Consider the following 19,628-nt stretch of genomic DNA (forward strand, 5'->3'; position numbering starts at 1 on the left):
TCCTTCTAGCAGTATGCAGGATTGCCTCTTTAACTTTGTCCTCATCAAGAGCCGTGGGTTTGCAAAAATAACCCGAGATCGTATCTCTCTTGCTTTGTCTATGGGCAATACTTGGTCATGTTCAGGCCGCCACAGTAATGGATTCCTCTGTCTGAATTCCTGGGCTTTCCATGATAGGTCAGTTGGATTTTAACCTTTACCCGTAGTAGACTTTCACCCTCACGTAAATTCTGTTCTGAGCTGGAGGACAGAGGTCAGTTTAGCCTCTTCATTCTTTTAAGTGTATTTCTTACACACGGAGCCGAGGGGAAGCTCTGTTGCACCTGAGGGAAGTGGCACGTGCAGTGTGGTTTGAGAGGTTCAGTTGTCATTATACTGGATGTACACGTGACCCTGATACAGGAGGTGGAGGAGGTTTTTTCATCAAACTTAAAATTTTTACTCCAGACTTTTCTGTATTATTCCTGTAGTGAGAGGGATTTTTCAGGAGTGAAAATGATCAATCTACTGCTGCCCATCAGATCAGCTCCTGCAATTTGTGGGCAAGAATTTCTCCTGCAAAGGAAGAGGCTCATCTGAAAAGAGGACCTAATTTAAATAACTGTCACAAGTGAAAGCCTCTGTCTTTAGCCCAGGAGTGGACAGAGCTAGCCTAAGTACCACTGATTATCTCATCGAAGTGCCCGAGCAGCAGTTCGGGAGTTCCTGGCCGCTCCAACCTACCGGTTACTGTTGGTGGGTTTGACTCCCCGCCTTTTTGCTGGTGGCTCTTTTCATTAGAAATTTGGTCATTGGTGACCCTCACAGTCCCTGACCCTGGCTACCCTGCATATATGACCATTAACGTCCATGACAGCTATCAAAATACAACTTCATTAGTAGTAAATTAGGTTGTGGTATTTACTTAAGTTTAGAGAAAGGCAAAATGACCCATGTAGAGAGTGAAGAAAGAACTGCCTCACTTGAGGATGTGTAGTTATGGAGAAGGTTTTTGGTGGGGCATGCAAGAGATCACACATTTTTTTCCAGGCTGATATGCTCCTTCTGGGTGGATTGTTGTGTCTCCACTTCCCTTGTTCTGCAGAAGTTAATAGCAGAAATTTTGCTCAACATTGTTCCTAAGAATGCATAATCTGCCTTTATTTATCTTTCCTGTTACTGCCCACAGTTCCTGCTCCTATGCAGATTAGGAGATGGTGAGGTGTGGAGGTCACCAGGGTGCTCAGTAGTGCAGATGCTCCCCAGTGATAACAGCATCCCTGTGTGACTGTCGCTCTGATGCTGCTTATCATTGTGATGAGTGTTTTGCATTCCTAGCTTTCCGGTTTGCTTCCTGTCACGGGTAAGTTAGTCCTGTGAGGTTAGGAATAATGTCCTTCCATATTTCTTCTTGTAAAAGAAATACAAAAAACTCAGAGATCCTTATAGTCTGTGTGACATGGCTGTATTTACTTTCTCTGCAGTAATGGAGCGGCGGTATCCCAAAGAAGTCCAAGACCTTTATGAAACAATGAGGCGATTTGCAAGGATAGTGGGGCCAGTGGAGCATGACAAGTTCATTGAAAGCCATGCATGTAGGTGGTTTTTGAACCTTGAGCAAGTATTTGTGTGTGTGTGTATTTATATAAATAGGAGAGATAATAGTGTGTTTTATGTGAAGTTCTGTAAATAAATAAGTGGATTTTTTTGTATTTCTTCCCCTTTATTGCTATGAGATAAATTTGGGACTTTGGGGGTGGGTAAAGAGAGCTTAAAAAGCATAGTGGCTTTTTTTTTTCCCCCAGATAAGTAGTCATTTAGTAGATTTTCCCCCCTTTTAATTTTGGGAGTTTTCAAATATATGCAAAAATAGAGATCATAGTATAATGATCCCCCATGTATCTGTCACCCAGCTTCAGCAGTTATCAGCACATGGCCAGTCCAGTTGCATCTTCACCACCCATTCCCCTCCCACCCTCAACTGGATTATTTTGAAGCAAATCCCAGACATCACATTATTTTGTTCATAATTATTTTAGTATTAAAACTAATTTTTTAAATGGGGACAGAGCTGGATGATTCATGGAGAGAGTAGATAGTACTTCCATCATTTTCTTACCTTTTTCTCTGAGAGAGCTCTACGTAGTTACCATCTGATTTTTCACTGTAAAAAACTGAAGTTGCTAAGGCAGTAAGGCCTAGGCGTTACAACAATCTGGACTGGGTGGCTAAGTCTATACCTTTCATCATGAGATTCGTGTTTGACCCCCAAGTTTAGTTCTGGGAAGGTACTTCATGTAGGCTCTTATCCTGCAGATATTTCTTGCATGGCATTGTAGGCATTTATCTGAGCCAGGCTGGTTGTCCTCACCAGACAGCCTGTGTGGTTGGCCTTCTTTGTGTGACTGATCTTTACTTCCTGTCCCAGTTTGTGCCATCCCTGGTTTATGTGTCACTCCAGAGAACTATGCCCCGCGGATGGTCCAGGCTCTTCCTTCATCCCCTCTTTCAAAGCACCCAAATTTGAATGTTCTGTCGCATAATAACCCAATCAGTGCAACCTGATCGGTGAGCTCAGAGGAGGCAGAAATCTTTGGTTTATGGAAAACACAATGCTCTTTTGTTCCTATAGGAGAAAAGCTGTAAAGAAACTGTCTAGGGCTTGAGCAGAGTCCTAAAAGCTTTTGTCCTTCCCTTGCAAAAGGGCCACATCAAGTAATACCAGAGACCGGTTTCATGAAAGAATTTGGTTTTGTGGATAGAGCTTTTAACAGAGAATAAACAGAGCGGGGAAAGTTGATGGTTTAAAAAGTTATATTCATTACTTTTGTAGCTAAATGAGTTCAGCCAGTTCTCTGTAAGTTTTCTAGGAGACAATTCCAGCTGTTTTCTCCAGCTGGAGACAGAAGCCAAAAGACAGCTGGAGTGTGTTTTAGTCAGCTCTTGGGTAAAATCTCTAATGAGATGTTAGCAACACGTAGGATTCCCTAGATGGAATTGCCCGGTCTTTTATATAAGGCAGAATTACTGAAAATACTCAACATTTGATGTTGATTTTGTTTTTCCAATTTCTCTCCTTTGTTTTTTGGGGGGACGAACAGTGGAATTTGAACTCCGAAGGGAAATCAAGAGACTCCAGGAATACAGGACAGCAGGCATCACCAATTTTTGTAGTAAGTATGCTTCAGCGATACACTAGCTGAGAGGGCAAGTGTCTTCCGAACACACAGAGGATGTCTCTGTTTGAGGTTTGTGGATTTTTTTCTTTAAAACAAGCTTTCATACTTTCATATTCAGAATAAGTTTTTTATCTTTCCACTGAAGTTTCATCTATTTAATGCTTATGAATGCCATTATATGGGTTACCTGAGGTGAAATAAAAGTTATGACACAGAGAAAAGAGAGGTGCTGCTTTAGATTTAGAATTCTGTTATGGCCTCTTAAAAAAAGAATTTTGTATTCTAATTTTCAGCCTCAGCTTTTTTAAATTTAGTGATGCATAATCCGATCATTCTTGTTAACCAGGCTTCAGCTGGCTCCAGGTGCTTGCAGCCCAGTTCCCTGAGGTAGTGACAATTACAGCAGCAGCAGCAGTTTACTGTGCACCAGGTCGTACCCTGGGCACTTCACCTGGGTCGTGTCGTTTCATTCTCATAACAGACTTATAAGATAGGTATTGTTATTTTCATTGAATTAAGAAACTAAGGTTTAACGAGACAGTTGTAGAAGAGCCAGGTCATAAGGAAGGCAGCGTATTAACAGCAGTTAAGAGCTGAGGGCTAGACTTGGACAGCTTGGGTTTGAATTCTGGCTCTCCTGTTTACCAGATCTGTAATTCCGTTCAAATTTGCAATTTTCCAAGTCTCTTAGAGTTAGCGTGAAGATTAAATTACAGGTAATGCATGAAAAACATGCATAGCACACAGTAAATCCTCAGTAAATGGCAGGTTCTGTTGTTTTGTTGCTGCTGGAATGATCTGTAGCATTTCCTCCTTCCTGTTGGTTGAAAGCTGTCACCCACTACCCACCAGGAGTAACCCTGTGGGTGTTAAGTTCAGCCTAGAATAATGGATCTTTATTTTTAACCATGAAAACTGTTTACAAAATGAAATTTTATATGGAGCTCTAATCCGCAAATAAGATAAAAGTGGAACTAGTTTGGTTGAAGTCTGGCGGCTCAGGAGATGTGTGGAACCCCGGACCAGCAGTATGTGGTGGTGCTTCTGCTCTTCACGGGAATCCCTGAGAGATTTTCATGGTGTCCTGGGCTCTGTGGAACATGGTATTTTGGATCCTGTTTAGCGTTGTAACATGTAGAAAACACTGTGGAGCTGTTTACTAGATGCACCTAAAGACTGATACCAGGTTTCAGTTTCCTGGTATTGGCTGCCTCTGGGAAAGAGGGGGAAAGAATAGTACTGGTCAGTGAGGATTTATTTTTATTTGTAATTCTAATTGGTTTTTAAAGAAGGGTGTATGGGTATAGCACTTGTGTGGCTTGGGAAATATACACATAAATAAAAATAGAACAGGAAGTAGTAAATATGACAGTATTAAAAGTTAGTTACTTTTAGGGGTAGAAATATGAGCAACTCTTACTTCTTTGTACTTTTCTGTTTTGAGGTGCCCCCCCCAATTTCTTAAAGGTAGAAAAGGAATACAAATATTTTCATTTCTTGTCAAAAAAAGGGGATTTCAAACTAGGGGAAATCACTTTGCTTTTTTAGAAAAATAATTGTAGAAGCAGTTTTGTAAAGGAAATTTTAAAAAGACGCACCGTTTGCTGATCAGTTTGGAGGCCCTCCTGTTAGTTCTGTTGCAGTGTCACTGTGGTCCCAGCGTTTTTTCATACCTGCAGGTGCCAGAACCTACGACCACCTCAAGAAGACGCGGGAAGAGGAGCGCCTCAAGCGCACCATGCTCTCCGAGGTCCTGCAGTACATCCAGGACAGCAGCGCCTGCCAGCAGTGGCTCCGGCGGCAGGCTGACATGTGAGTGCTTAGTCCGGGGCAGGGGCCTCCTCCTGGGGGTTTGGCTCTGACATGTGTTTTCAGACATTTCCCTGGGCCCCTGCCCTACATGGCAGAGCAGTAGGATCGGGCAGCTAGAGGAACTGAGAACACTTGAGCAGTCTGTCTCAGAAACAGTCCCGCACTGACAGTCCTGAGAAACAGAGCCGGTTTCCTGGAACCCTACTTTGCTACTTTGACCTTATTTTTTATATTGGTGAATTCCCTCCCCATGCCTCCTCTCTCCCTCCGTATCTGTTGGTATGATTTTCATCGGAGAATCGTGTTCCTCATGAGTGGTCTCCGGGATGTGCCAGCCCAAATCCAAGTGATTTCCTTCCCTGGAGCAGATTTCTCTTCCTGGTTAGAACACTTGGGGATGTCCTGTAAAACAATGCAGTCTGTCTCATGACTTCTCTTCACAGTAACTGTCCTGATAAATGTCACCCTGTGTCACATGAGCTTTTAGAAATTGCTTTCTTTAATGTGACATAAGTTTAAATTCCTCTCTTTCGTTGTAGTGATTCTGGCCTGAGTCCTTCCGTTCCAATGGCTTCGAATTCAGGTAATTATTTTTTTTAGGGTGGATCAAGTCCTGATTGTGACATTTTCATTCTAGGATTGTGCTGACCCAACAGTCCCCTCCGCTTTTGTGGGAGCTGTGCGCTTAGGCAAAGAAATGATAATAAGTGTTATCCCAGTTTATAACCATCAGCAAGGTTTTAGAATCTTCATGGCCAAACAGGGATTTTCCTTAGGTTTGGAGTACAGAGACAGGGGAAGAAGGAACTGCACACAGGTGTTTTCTCTATTTTACCATTGTCCACAGGCAGTTAGTTTATGGTGGTTCTACCGCACACTTGGAGATTTGTTTCACAGGGCATAAATTGAAGGCTTTGTGTCCTGTATGAGCAAAGAGGCGTGTTACTTGCCAGAAGAGCAAGGCTTTCTTTGTAAGTTGGAGACTTAAGGTATTTCTGTTTCTTCTCTTTATCTCTTTGGGTATGTTCTATTTTGAAAGCAAGATTAAGCCATATGCTGCCTGCTGTTGGGGCTTGGTAATCAGTGAGTGGTGGTTTGGAGTGGGTGTTAGTTGTAGAGCTCTGGGCCAAGGTCGTGGTGTTTCTTTGCCTGTTTTCTTGGTTATCATTCACCCCTGCTTCACAGGGTAGATCAGCCACTTCCCCTAATCAGAACATACAGAGGGCTCCACTGATTACAGACTGGACGTGTCAAACGATCCATTTGCAGTTTTACCATTTTTTGGAAGCTTGAAAAAACAGACCTTGTGATCCCATTCAAAATCTTTCAGATTCAGGATCTAAACAGAGCTCAGAAAAGGCGACTTTAGGGATTTTTTTTTTTTCCATTTATTCCCTTGTTTCAAGTAGTTTTTTCTTAAAGGAGAAAAGAGAATCTTTTCGGGACTAGCAAAGAAGTTTCGTAAGTCTCTTACGTTCAACCCCTCCCCCCAATCTAAATACAGAAATGCAAATAACTTAATACTGGCTAATGAAAATGAATGAACTGACATGAGCACGCAGATTTGGTATTTGGTGTTTTCTGAACCATTGCATACACTCTTTGTTGCCTCCTGGGCGAGTTTTAGCCTTCCTCGCCCCCGGTATTTGGGCTGAGGAGATCCCTTGCTCCTCTTCATGCTCTTGAGTTGCTCCCAAGTCAGAGCAAAGTCAGAAGCCTGGATCCCTGGTTGTAACTTAGCCTCTGGTAACTTTGGAGAGGCACCGAATGATTGCAGCCTCCCTTTTTGAGCATTCAGGGTAAGGCTAGGCCTGTCAGTTTTGGGGAAGCCCTTGTCCCCTTTGTTGACACTACAGAGAAGCCTGTTTCACAGCAGAGAAGGCTATAGCAGTCTCCCCTTTTCTCTCCACCACCTAAAAGGCAACCCCATCAATCCCATAAAACATAATGCATTAATTCTACATTTTCTTCTGCTTAACACTGTCCATTCATCTCCAGCTGAACACTAATTCCAAGTATACGTTCAAAACAAAACCAAAAAAAAATTTGCACATCAAGCTTCCCATCCTGGGCAGTGACCTCATACTTGGGCTTCTCTCTCAGGCATGTGAGTTCACCTCAGCCTCTCCTTTGCCGTATAGTGGCTCATTGTTCCTCTGTGCGGATCTTCCAGGTAAACAGGGCTACTTTGGAAGGAGCAGATACTCCCTCACGTAATAAATAAGAAGGGCCTTTTGCTGGCCTAGCACTCTGCGTTTGATCTCAGGGCGAGTGGTACCTGGCTAATTACCGTGTTTGCCTTCACTGCTGGCGGCGTGGCAAGGCTTAGGAAGTGTCTCTCCTGCAGAGCTGTTGTTTCCATTCATCAGCTGTCAAGGCGGGCAGTGCATGACCTCTCTTAACTGGGCGACCTCTGGGCTTTAGATTTCAGAACCTCCTACTGGGTTAGGAAGAACAGTCATATCTGACGCTAAGGTACGTGTGATTATATATGTATTATGTCAGAGCAATGGGTATGTGACTTCCCTTTTTTATTTTCAAGTGAACATTGCAGCGCCCATGTTGCTAGCTGAACTGAGGCCTGAGGTGATGGGTAGGGATTTCCTACAGCTGGATTAGTAATCTTATATCTAACTGGCCTGACTGATGACATTTGTTATACTTTTTACACCTGAAGGATTGTCACTCTTAGGAAATACATGCCTTTTTCTGTCTGTATCAATAGGTAGACGAAGTGCACCACCCTTGAACCTCACTGGCCTCCCTGGCACAGAGAAGTTGAATGAAAAAGAAAAGGAGGTAACAAAAAGAAGGGGGACTGAATGGAGGGGCTGGTTATTCATTGAGTTATCATTAAAAACACATTACAGGATCAAACCCATCTGCTCTGTTCATGTAACACACATGCATGTCCCGCTCTAGCCCATCCTAGAGGCCTTGGGACTAAAGAGCTGACCTCAGCAGGCCTCAGAGACTCCTTTCCTTATCACCCCACCACTAGTTGTCTTCTGAGAACATAAGACATGTAACTCTAAATAATAGCAGTTGTTACTAACTGAGCATTTACCACGTGCTAGATACTGTCCCCAGTGCTTCATGGAAATGAATTTGATTTTTTACCAGCTTAAACTAACTTACAAGAAAATGGTTACTTCCTGTTAGAATGGTCACTTTCAGAAGTTGTACACTTATTCCAACAATATGACCATCACTTAAAAGATTTTTGAATTGTCTCTAGAGCATGAGCATAAGCATAAAGAACTCACCATCATATATAGTCACACATTAATTTTGATTAAAAAAGCCATGACCTACTTTTCTTTTCCTTTATAGTCATCAGATGTGTCTTCCTGTTACTTTTGGCTGTTTCTAAACTTTAAATCCAGCCTCAAAAGAGTCATGATCAAGCATTTTCAGAAGAATGTGCCACAGCTCTGAAGTCCCTTCCAAAAGAGGAATTCCCCTTTTGTTCCTCCTGTGTCCCTCTCACAGTTTCCAAGACCAGTGTCCTCTTTTGCCCCCTTGAATCATGTAGTCAGGTCACACAGTAGGGAGAGTCATGGAGTAGGCGCTAGTGTTAGCCTTTTGTTTTACCCAGTGGAAGCAGTAGAGATTAGTTTGGGAGTAGAAGGATGCGTGTGTTATATCCAGGTGTTGCTGAAGAAGTGTTGCCATTCTGATCCAAGTGTTGAATGGCCTGGAGTTTCAAGCAGTTTTCACCCTTACCCACAAAATGGTGACCTCAGACTGTTCATTGCTGGATAATGGCCGATGAACTGGAATTGAGCCAGCGTTCTAGACTTTTACCAGTTAAAGTGGCCTCTTAGCAAGGTCTCTGTATATCACCTCTCCCTCCAAAGTAGGAAATGTAATCACAAAAGGAGAGACTACAGATTCATGCTGATACTAAAAGTAATGTGATTCACACTTGGGAATCCAGGCATCTGCAGCCCCGCCCCCACCCTGCCCTGTGACTCCTCTCTGACCATCTGTGCTGGAATGTGCCAGGCCTCTACCCGGGGCTGCTCCCCGGACACACACTTGTATTCCCTGACAAACCCCAGTGAGCCAGCCAACATGCGCTGAATGCTCTCCCGGCATCACACTCTGCCCTCTTCTGTCTGTCTGCAGAGAGTATTCTCTCCAAAGCGGAGACAAGGTGGAATGTGGTCGGCCACCCAACAGCTCCTTTAAATAGTTGGAGGTTGATACCACTTTTTAAATTTTATTTGGGCTATACCTGCTGGATTAAATTATGAGAATGACAGGTGTTGATGTTTATTAAATTTGCTGTGTCTTGCAGCTCTGTCAGATGGTGAGGTTGGTCCCAGGAGCCTATTTAGAATACAAATCTGCTCTACTGAATGAGTGTAACAAGCAAGGAGGCTTGAGACTGGCACAGGCAAGAGCACTCATCAAGATAGATGTGAACAAGACCCGGAAAATCTATGACTTCCTCATCCGAGAAGGACACATCACTAAGGCCTGAGGCTCCAAGGGCCGGGAGCAGAGATCACAAGTGTGGAGTGTGATAGGCCAGAGGACAGCAGGGCATTCTGGAGTTTCGTTTCTGAGCTGAATTCTCATTGTGGAAAGAGGGGAAGAACAAAGGAAACCTTGAGTTGTATTCATGTCTACTTTCTCCTCTGCCCTGCTTCCAGATACGCCCGTTGCTGGTATCGTGCCGCGGAGCTATGTGCTAGATAAGCTATTATTAATTGTGTGTGGGCATTCATTCCTAACACCTCTTGTAACTAAAACAAGCACCATAGTACCTCACATCACAGTGTTGGTAGAAATAGAACTAAACCTGTCTTTCGTCCCAGGAGCCCAGCTCAGATCCTTGTACTTGCTTGGGAGGTTGGTTTTCTGACTATCTGTTTTGCCTGCAGATGTTACAGACAGACTTAAAATAAAGAGAAAGGTTATAGAGCATGAGAAAGCCTTCTCTTTCTGTCTGAGGATTTTTTTTTAAGCCGACAACTTACGTTTATGAGCAAAAAGGAGGAAAATCTCCCCATGATTGTCTTGTCCCAAACTGCATCTTGAACTTTAATGTCTGGCATTGTAATTTGCAGTCTTACTGTCTGATCTGCAGTAGACTTTTGAAGGGGTGGTACCGGATATAAAACATCTCTGTTATTTTTAGAATTAATGGATTAAAATGTTTTCCTACTTAATTTGTAGGTGTGTCAAATATTCTGGTAACTAAAGCACACTTTGGGTGTTGGATGCCCGCCTCATCACGCTGCGCTGTCTCTGTTAACACGTGTGTCCTGGGCTCACCCTGTTCTTACCCTGGGCTTCCCAGGATACCAGGCCCCTGGGGATGGAGATGATGCAATTAACCCAGCTTTGCTCGGATTGAGACCTGAACCCTAATTTCTCAATGGTGAAAGGCTAGCCTGCAAGAAAGTCTACTTTTAAAACAAAAGTAAAGCATTTTCATGTAGGGAACTCACTAAAAAATGAGAGTGAGTGACCCTGTCACATCTGAAACTTGGACCTTAAATCTTTCTGCACAGTAAGAAGCCAGGCTCAGAGTCAGGGTTACCTCCTCTCTGTGAGAAGCAAAGTTATATAGAAATGCTTCAGAATCCACACAGATTATTTCCAGTAGCTGACTGATTCTTTAATTCTTTCAACATTCAAAATGTCTTAAGTCAAATATTACATGGTTTGTTGGAAGTACCTGCTCAAACTTTCTGACTGATGTACATATGCATGCTGTTTGCTAGTAGACTTCACCTAGGAGGTCACAAATGAAAAGGAAACTCTTAGGAACAGAGGAAATTAGAATAAAGGACTTCAGTCTTTTAAAAGAGTGGCTTTAAAAGGGGTCTCTTTTCTTTGCATAGTCCTGTCTCTTAGAAAACGTGTTCTGCCACCACCATCACTCCAAGTTGGTTATAAAGGGATTGCATCTTATCCTTGAAAGGTAAGTCCTGTTCTAAAAATGCACTAGACATCAGTGTCAGGTGATGTCTGCTGTAGTCTAAGGAGTCCTTAATCTTGATTAAGGAAGGCTTCCTCGTAGAGGTGAGCTTTTGAGACATACTAAGATGGAGATGAGAGAAATAAAATGGCAAATGGAAGTGGGAGACTGTTCCAGACGTAGTAGGTGGAGGAGGGTGTGGAGGCAGCCATGGGGAAAAGGAAAATGGTGCCAGGAGATTTAGTTGGCTAGGACACAAGGGGCAGCTGTGGTAGTTAGGAGTGGGAGGCTGGTGGGACAGTCTGATAGAAACCTTGAAATGAATTTAAGTCTGAAAAACTGATTGGGGAATCAGTAGATTTGCTGAGGAACATGGCGTGGTTGAAAATAGTGACAGAAAAATAAGGCTGTAGTTTCAAATGACTGGATTTTAGAAAGTAGGATTATTACTGTTTTGGTAAACCCAACTTTGCAAGATTTAAGACCTAGACTCTCTAGTGGGTTTCTCAAAGATCAAGCCATAATTTTGGGTGAGGAGTACTCTTGAAAGGAGTCGCTGAGTCTTTCTGCGTTTATAATAGAAAAGCACTTGCTGATGTTTGATGTAGCTTAATGTTCCTTCCTTCCTGTCACCAAAGGAAAATTCTCCTTGTTACTAAAAATCCAGAACTAGCAAGGGCTTTTCAAAGAATATTCCATCCTTCCCCTTTTCTGCTGGATGGTATTGGCCATAAACCAACTACACTAATATAGGTCTTTCTTTCTTGGTCCAGATCATCTCTGAAGAAGGAGAGTTTACTCTGAAACTCAACAACATGGATAAAGACCTTTAGCTGTTAGGAATTTTTATTTCAATCTAACATTAAAGACTCATGCTGGAATTTTATGCATATCCATCCTTGCCAGTGGTGGGAAATAGAGAACAAATTTCTTTCTGTGTAATAACCCTCTCTTTGCTCAAAGACCTTGACTGTCTCTGTTAAGACCAACTAACTATTTATGATTTATTTCTTCTTGAGTTCCAGTTTTTATCCTTTTACTGTTTACAATTCCCCTCCACCCCTACCCCCCTTTTTAAATCTGAACTTAACTAACCAGTCCTTGCTCAGTGACAAGAACAAGCTTCGTAGTTTTGAGTAACGTGATCCTCAGCTTGTAGTTCCCTGGGAAGGAGAGAAGACCGGTGACATTCGTCAGGAACAGAATTCTAGTTGGTAAGTCATGCCAGCTTTAGGAAACATGCAGATATGTAATAAGCACTAAAATTTCCAGTGTGATGAATCAGACCCAAACTACAGAGAGAAGCATGAAAAAACTAACTCGTTCATGTACTCCAAAACACTTCCCCTGGTCTCTGGGCAGGAGAGTGGTACTGTGTTCTAAACAGCATTCTTGAATCTCTCTCATTTTTAAGGATGTCTTTGTGGATACCTTCTAGATACATACTTTTCCTGTTAACACAAGAAGCTTTTCCACAACTTAACATGTACCTGGCTTTTTGTATGAATTTCTAAAAATTAGTTTAATTCAGGAGGTACTGATCTGGAAGCTTTGCTTTCCTTTCCAGTGTGCTTAGCCAGATGTGGTTAACCTTTCCCCTGTCTGCCAGAAAGGACCACCTCTGTGGCTCAGCAGGACACTGCCATGTCTGTGACCTTGTGTAGAACAGGTAGCCCAGCTGGGACAAAGAATTTCCCTTGAATCAGACACAATAATCAGCCATTGAGTGAAATGTAAGTGATACTGAGCAGGATCTCAAAGTGCAGTCAGGGTCAGAGCATCCTGGATAGGACAGGAATGGTCATGCTGATGGAGACACTGAACTTGGGGGAGAGAGCAGTAGTGAAGAGCATTTAACGGGAGTATTTTGGAACATAAATATTCTATCTACGAAATATGCGTTGGAACTGAGTGTTATTTAGTATGCTGCTTTTGAGGGCAGTTGGTAGGGACCGGTGAATAATTTCTGAGAAGCCTGGAAAGCCAGTTTCTGTATCTAATAGGAGAGAGTTCTTTCTCTGTTCATTGTTTGCTGCTGCCATGGCTTCTTGCAGCTGAGGTTTGCTGTGATGAAAGAGTATGAACTGCCCTTTGATTTGACGACCTGGCTTACAAGTCAAGAGACAGGTATTTGAGGGAAGGATGAGTGTCTTGCGTCTGATGTTAAAATTCCTTTGTCACTATGAGTTACTTGCTTGGTATGCGTTGTATACTGGGCCCCCTTTCCTGTTAAGAGTAGGAATAAGGAAGTTGAGATAAGGATGCAGAAAGTGATCATTAAAGAGTTTAAAACCCCAAACTGAAAACTACAAAAAATTTGTTTCATTAGATGTAGCCCTGAACATCACCACACCTCCCCGTGTCTTTGAAAGTCCTGGTTAACCTTTGCCAGCTCAGATTTGTTTTGTATCTTTCAGGGTTGGACAATTAAGTCTGATGCACTTATTTCCTACTTTGGAGCACAGTGGATGGATTTCTGTGACAACAAACTAGACATTTGGTTGAACTAATTTCATGTTCTTAACCAAGCCACACTGTTTTTTAGCTTGCTCTGGTTTCCCCAGAGGTCTTATGTGGCAAAAAAGCTTCCAGATGGCTTGCTAAGAATCTTGCCTTAGTCCAGAGTTACACTGAACAAAAGTAGCATCTTAAGAAGTGTGGAAAGGAGAAGTTGTTTTAAGAAACCAACGCTTTCTTAGATATCCCATGCTCTTGGATTGTAAGAATTAATATTGTTAAAATGGCCACACTACCCAAGGCAATCTACAGATTTAATGTAATCTCTATCAAATTACCCAGGACATTTTTCACAGAACAGAACAAATAATCCCTAAAATTTATATGGAATTACCAAAGACCCAGAATTGCCAAAGCAGTACTGAAGAAAAAGAACGAAGCTGGAGGAATAACCCCCTCCAGACTTCAGACAATACTACATAGCTGCAGTAATCAAAACATCTTGGTATTGGCAGAAAAACAGACATATGGATCAATGGAACAGATTAAGAGAGCCCCAAAATAAACCCACACACTTACAGTCAATTAATCTTTGACAAAGGAGGCAAGAATATACAATGGAGAAAAGACAGTCTCTTCAGTAAGTGGTGTTGGGAAAACTGGAGAGCAGCATATAAATCAATGAAGTTAGAACACTCCCTCACATTGTACACAAAAATAAACTCAGAATGGCTTAAAGACTTACACATAAGACAGGACATAAATCTCCTAGAAAAGAACAAAGGCAAAACATTCTCTGACATACATCATAGCAGTGTTCTCCTAAGGCAGTCACCCAAGGCAATAGAAATAAATGCAAAGAAAAAAGGGGGGGGGGTGGAATCTAATAAAACTTACAAGCTTTTGCACAGCAAAGGAAACCATCAACAAAACAAAAAGACAGCCTAGGGACTGGGAGAAAATGTTTGCAAACAATGCGATTGAAAAGGGCTTAATTTCCAGAATATACAAACAGCTCATACAACTCAATAACAACAACAACAACAACAACAACAACAACAACAACAAAAACCCAACCCAATCAAAAAATGGGCAGAAGATCTAAATTGACATTTCTCCAGTGAAGACATACAAATGGCCGATAGGCACATGAAAAGATGCTCAGTATCACTAATTATCAGAGAAATGCAAATCAAAACACCAATGAGATATCACCTCACACTGGTCAGAATGGCCATCATTAAAAAGTCCACGAACGATAAATGCTAGAGAGGTTGTGAAGAAAAGAGAACCTTCCTACACTGCTGGTGGGAACACAGTTTGGTGCAGCCACTATAGAAAACAGTATGGAGGTTCCTTAAAAAACTAAATACAGATGCACCATATGATCCAGCAATCCCACTCCTGGGCATATATCTGGAAGGAACTCTAATTTGAAAAGATAGCATTCACCCCAGTGTTCATAGCAGCACTATTTACAATAGCTAAAACATGGAAGCAACTTAAATGTCCACTGACAGATGACTGGATAAAGAAATTGTGTGCACGCATGCATGGGCACACAATGGAATACTACTCAGCCATAAAAAGTGAAATAATGCCATTTAGCAACATGGATGGACCTAGAGATTATCATACTAAATAAGGTAAGTCAGAAAGCCAAATATGATATCACTTATAAGTGGAATCTCAAAAAAATGATACAAATGAACTTGTTTACAAAACAGAGACAGACTCACAGACATAGAAAACAAACTTATGGTTACCAGGGAGGAAAGGGGGAAGGGAAGGATAAATTAGGAGTTCAGAATTTGCAGATACTAACTACTATATATAAAATAGATACACAACAAGGTCCTACGGTAAAACACTGCAAACTATATTCATTATCTTGTAATAACATTTAATGAAAAAATATATGTATAACTGAATTGCTATTCTATACATCAGAAATGAATACAACATTGTAAATCCATTATACTTAAAAAAAAATCCCCAACACCTTAATCAAAGCAAGAGCACTGAAATGCTGTCATTGTATCACCCTTCTTCAATGAACTGACAGCTAAGTGCCAGCTCATGACACTTCCAGTGCATCTCTCTTCTCCTTGGAGAGCTGTCTGCCAAGGACACTCTGTGTTTCTGAGTTGTTTGCAAAGTCCTAACCTCTTTTCTCCCATTAAACAATAGAGAACTACTGATGTGGTAGTTATTCTCTCCCCTCTACTCACCCCCCTGCCCCCCATTATCACTATTTAGGGGATTCCTTTAAAACACTAAAAAAAATTTTTTTAAGAAATATAATAGAACCTACACTGTGGAGCTTAATTTTAATGTTCCCAATCAATGTACCCTGTAAGAGAAATAATTTTGGAAAAAGAACGTAAACTAATGTTCTTGAGTTGGGGCTAGGAGTTTGATATTTTTCTATTAGTTTCCAGTCTTAGGATGCTGCCTAAGACGAAAAAGACAATTTTCAGGGTAATTTAATAGCATTTCCCCTAAAATTATTGAAAAATGGATGAAAAGTTCAGAAGTGCCATGAAAACACTAGGTCCCAATCACCAGGGGCTTCAGAGATGGGTGGAATGATAACTTTTGGTAGAGGAGAGGCCCGCAGTGTGCCAACCCTTATCCCATGGGAATTTGCTGTGCTTGGAGAGGTGGAACAGCTTTTCCACACACTATCCTGTTAGAAACCTCTTTTAAACCTAGGTCAAATTGCAGCAGAAGCCACTCTACTACGGGCAGAAGCCAGAACCTATATTTTTTTCCTAGAGGATGACACCTTGATGTATTTTTTACCAAAGGGCATTTATCTAAGTTCTAGGCACAGATAGCTGACAGCAATGCCAACCTTACCCGACTGCCCCTACCCAACAAGGTCTTTGCCTTGTTTCTGGCATGCGTAGTTTCAGATTCAGGACACCTGTCAGATCTAAGTCAGCATAGGCTTAACTTCATGATGCAGAGCAAAACGCTTTTGAAAGCAAAATCTCCCAGGAGTGCCTCCGCCCCCAGCAACTGCAGAAAAGGTGTCTGTGGGAGAGAATGGTGGCTATAGACGTCATTGCATCTTCCAGATCCCAGCTGTGACCTGGCTTAGAGTTTTACAGTTAAAAATAACCACGGCTTAGAGTTGGGGGGAAAAAAGTAAACTGTTTCATCTCCATGGAAACTAGGAGAGGGAAAAAGGCAAGCCTTGGATTTCTAGCAGATGTGGCAAGATGGGGCAGATACAGGGGCTGGGAGCTTAGGCCTTCTGATGAAAGGAGATACCCCTGATTAGCATCCAGGACATAGCCAGACATTGCTCCAGGGCTCTGGAGACACACTGGAGACACACTGCAGCTGATATGCTGGCAACAATGTGTACATTCTTGGGTGGATGAAGAATTATTTGAGGCTCCCAACTTCCTGTAACAGATTTGCTACTTGCTATTTGACAAAGCAGAGAGCAGAAGAGCAACACAGTACATTAGATGTTGCCCTCTAACCAATCTGGGAACCTCTGCTACCCCTTTCACATTCCATTCTTTTGTTTGCTAGTCAGAGGCTGTTGACCTCAGAAGTAATTTATAATTAGAGGGGCGACCTTCAGGCTCTTGGGCTGATAGGAGCATTTACTTTCAGTAGGACCAGGTTTTCCCTCTTTGATGTTGTAGGAGATTATGCAAAAGTGGCATTAATTACCTAGGAAGTCCTTAAAATTACGTCTTTATCATTTTGGTATTGTTAATATCAGAGGTGACTAACTCTTAGGGGGAAATATTTTACTTCTTCATTTCTCCTTTCTTTAAAGTTTTCGTTTAAAACAATTTTTTTTCCTCAAGAAATACATGAATATATTCTGTTTAAAAAATTTTTTTTAAAACCCTTCTCTTTTCCTTTTTAAATGAAGAGTTTATATGCTTTATTATTTGCCTGCCTGGTGTATTGGAAAGACCTAAGTGTGAATCCTTGTTCTGCTACATAATAATAATACAACCTTGGGCAAATTTTCAACCCCTGTTTGTGGTTGATAATACCTACCTGACTGGATTGGAGGAAGACACATGGGATAAGGTGTACAATACACCTGCCATCTCCCTTCTCTTCCCTTCCCACGGAGCTTTTGATATTTTTGCTTAACTCCAGCCAGGTATGAACAAGCATTTGATTTTCCATGGTAAACGGTAAATTCATACCAGATAAAGCCTCTCAGAGGGGTGCTAAGATCTGAGGGACACACAGCAGGTGTTAAAACAAGCAGAGGTGCTTTTTTCATGGAGGTTGTTGATGTTGGAACTCTGATCACTGTGCACCACTGACTGCCACAACCCCTGGGTTGGATTAAGGCCAGAAAATGTCAGAGACAGATAGATATTAAATGACCCAGTTATCCTGGACATGTGGTAATATTCCCTTATACAATGCCTAGCTCAAGAAGCTTGAAGTGATGCTTTCTCTCTTGGTAACGTGACATTTCTTTATTAACGGAAAGATATATTATATGAGAATTAAACTCTACAAATAGAAGTTTGAGGTATTTTATAATTAGTATCTAGTTAATCCATATGATAGCCATATAAGGTGCTATCTTACATCTCAAAACAGCACAAGCATTAGGCAAGTTTCTATAATAGATGAGATGTTTTTGGACTTCTGTCCTCTGTTCTTTTACCTTTTCCACGTCTATAGCGTTTCCTCCCAGATACCTGATGTCTACTGTCCCTCTTAAATGTGTGAAAGGATAAAAGCTTAAAGATTTACTTCTCTTTAAGAGGGATTTGCATTTGTATCTATTAATGGTATATACTCTGGAATTACAGGTATCAGCAACCAAGTGTTCCAGAGCCTCTCGACGTGATGGCACCCTAAAATCAAGCTTCTGTAGACTGGGGAGCCCTGATCACAGCTGTCCCCCAATTCTAATGTGTCAAATCTGTTGCCAATTTGTTAACCAGAGGAAATGATACAAATGGAAGATACAACTATTCTTTGAGGGACCCATAAAGGTCTGATTGCAGTCATCACCCCAAGCAATTACGGAGAATATTTTTGGAAAGGCAGACATCGGAAGCCAAGCAGAGTAGAAGTTTCCACTCTCTACTTACTGTGTCTAATCAGATCAGCTCTTTTTCTCTACAGAAGCTGCTCTGCTCTAAAGCACTGCTTTTTTAGATGTAGTCAGGAGCACCCACACCTTCCCTGGGCATAGACAAGTCATGCATTTTTAGCAGATGGTCTCTAAGATGTTTCTACATCTAAAATAATTGACACCTATAAAGAAACCCATTTATAATGTGCTGTCCAGTAAGGCAGCCACCAGCCGCCTGTGGCTACTTGCATTTAATTGGTTAAAATTAATTAAAATTAAAAATTCAGTTCCTCAGTCACACTCACTATGCTTCAAGTGCTCAAAAGCCACACGAGGCTTGCGGCTACTGTATTAGTGCACACAAGGATCATTTCCAGCCCCCAAAGTTCAATTGGACAGTACTGGTCTCGAAGATAATACCTTTAGACTGCATTTTTTGTTGAGGCATGTATCAGCCCACACTTGAACATTCTGGAAAGGCGTAAAGCCCCTCCCTACCCACAGGCATATATGTACAGTCACTAAATGGTCTTACTGAGTTTAGCACGTCTACTTTCCTTAATCTCTAGATCTTTACACATACATCACACTCCACACAGATTCTATTTTAGCCCTCCTCCCTCCTCTTCCTTGAGGATTTGATCCTTCATGGTAAACTTAGTTCCATAATGCGTGAAGATGCCTGGCTCCTTGTCACTAAGGAGAGCTGTTCTGGAAACCTGCCTTCTGTGTGACAAACAAGCTGGAATCTGAAGAAAGATGTAGCTATCTGTGCTGCTGAGTCATTGAATTGACTGAAGGAAAGACTAGGGGGAGAAACAGAAATGAAAGCAGCATACAATTGTTTCTATTAGAGATTTTGCTATTTTGGCACTGGCATGTCAAAAATAAGCCACTAGACGAATTGATGGTGTAGCAATTTGGTGCTGGGAAGATGCCTTTCCCAGGCAAAATTTGAACTCTTAGTTGTGTTATCCTGAAACAGATTCTGCGTTCTCTCGCAGAAAGATTTCTTTTGCCTAATTTTAAAGCTTTGATTCTCTCTTTATGAAGGGAAAAATAAACAAATCTCTTCATTCTAGGCCTTTTTAGCGCACCTAAAATTATCACCAAAATGGCTTTGATGCTGTATTTTCGTCTGGGAAGCAGACAGAACTTTTAGATATTCCTGCACCCACGGGATGAC

The 19,628-nt window shown here is 41.7% G+C and overlaps 1 protein-coding gene across 4 annotated transcripts in view; it reads left to right on the forward strand.

The window, feature by feature from the left end:
* TADA2A (transcriptional adaptor 2A) overlaps window positions 1–10,150 on the forward strand; it is a 38,410-nt gene extending 28,260 nt beyond the window's left edge. For all 4 annotated transcript variants that reach the window (XM_031467955.2, XM_031467959.2, XM_031467957.2 and 1 more), the window contains 6 exons: window positions 1,464–1,574; window positions 3,081–3,152; window positions 4,838–4,970; window positions 5,510–5,553; window positions 7,696–7,769; window positions 9,274–10,150. In XM_031467955.2, coding sequence (XP_031323815.1) covers window positions 1,464–1,574; window positions 3,081–3,152; window positions 4,838–4,970; window positions 5,510–5,553; window positions 7,696–7,769; window positions 9,274–9,459 — 620 coding nt within the window. In that variant the 3' untranslated portion in view covers window positions 9,460–10,150. The remainder of the gene's footprint in view (window positions 1–1,463; window positions 1,575–3,080; window positions 3,153–4,837; window positions 4,971–5,509; window positions 5,554–7,695; window positions 7,770–9,273) is intronic.
* The last annotated feature ends 9,478 nt before the right edge of the window (window positions 10,151–19,628 follow it).

The sequence above is a fragment of the Camelus dromedarius genome, chromosome 16 (assembly GCF_036321535.1).
Source record: "Camelus dromedarius isolate mCamDro1 chromosome 16, mCamDro1.pat, whole genome shotgun sequence".
Classification (NCBI taxonomy): domain Eukaryota; kingdom Metazoa; phylum Chordata; class Mammalia; order Artiodactyla; family Camelidae; genus Camelus; species Camelus dromedarius.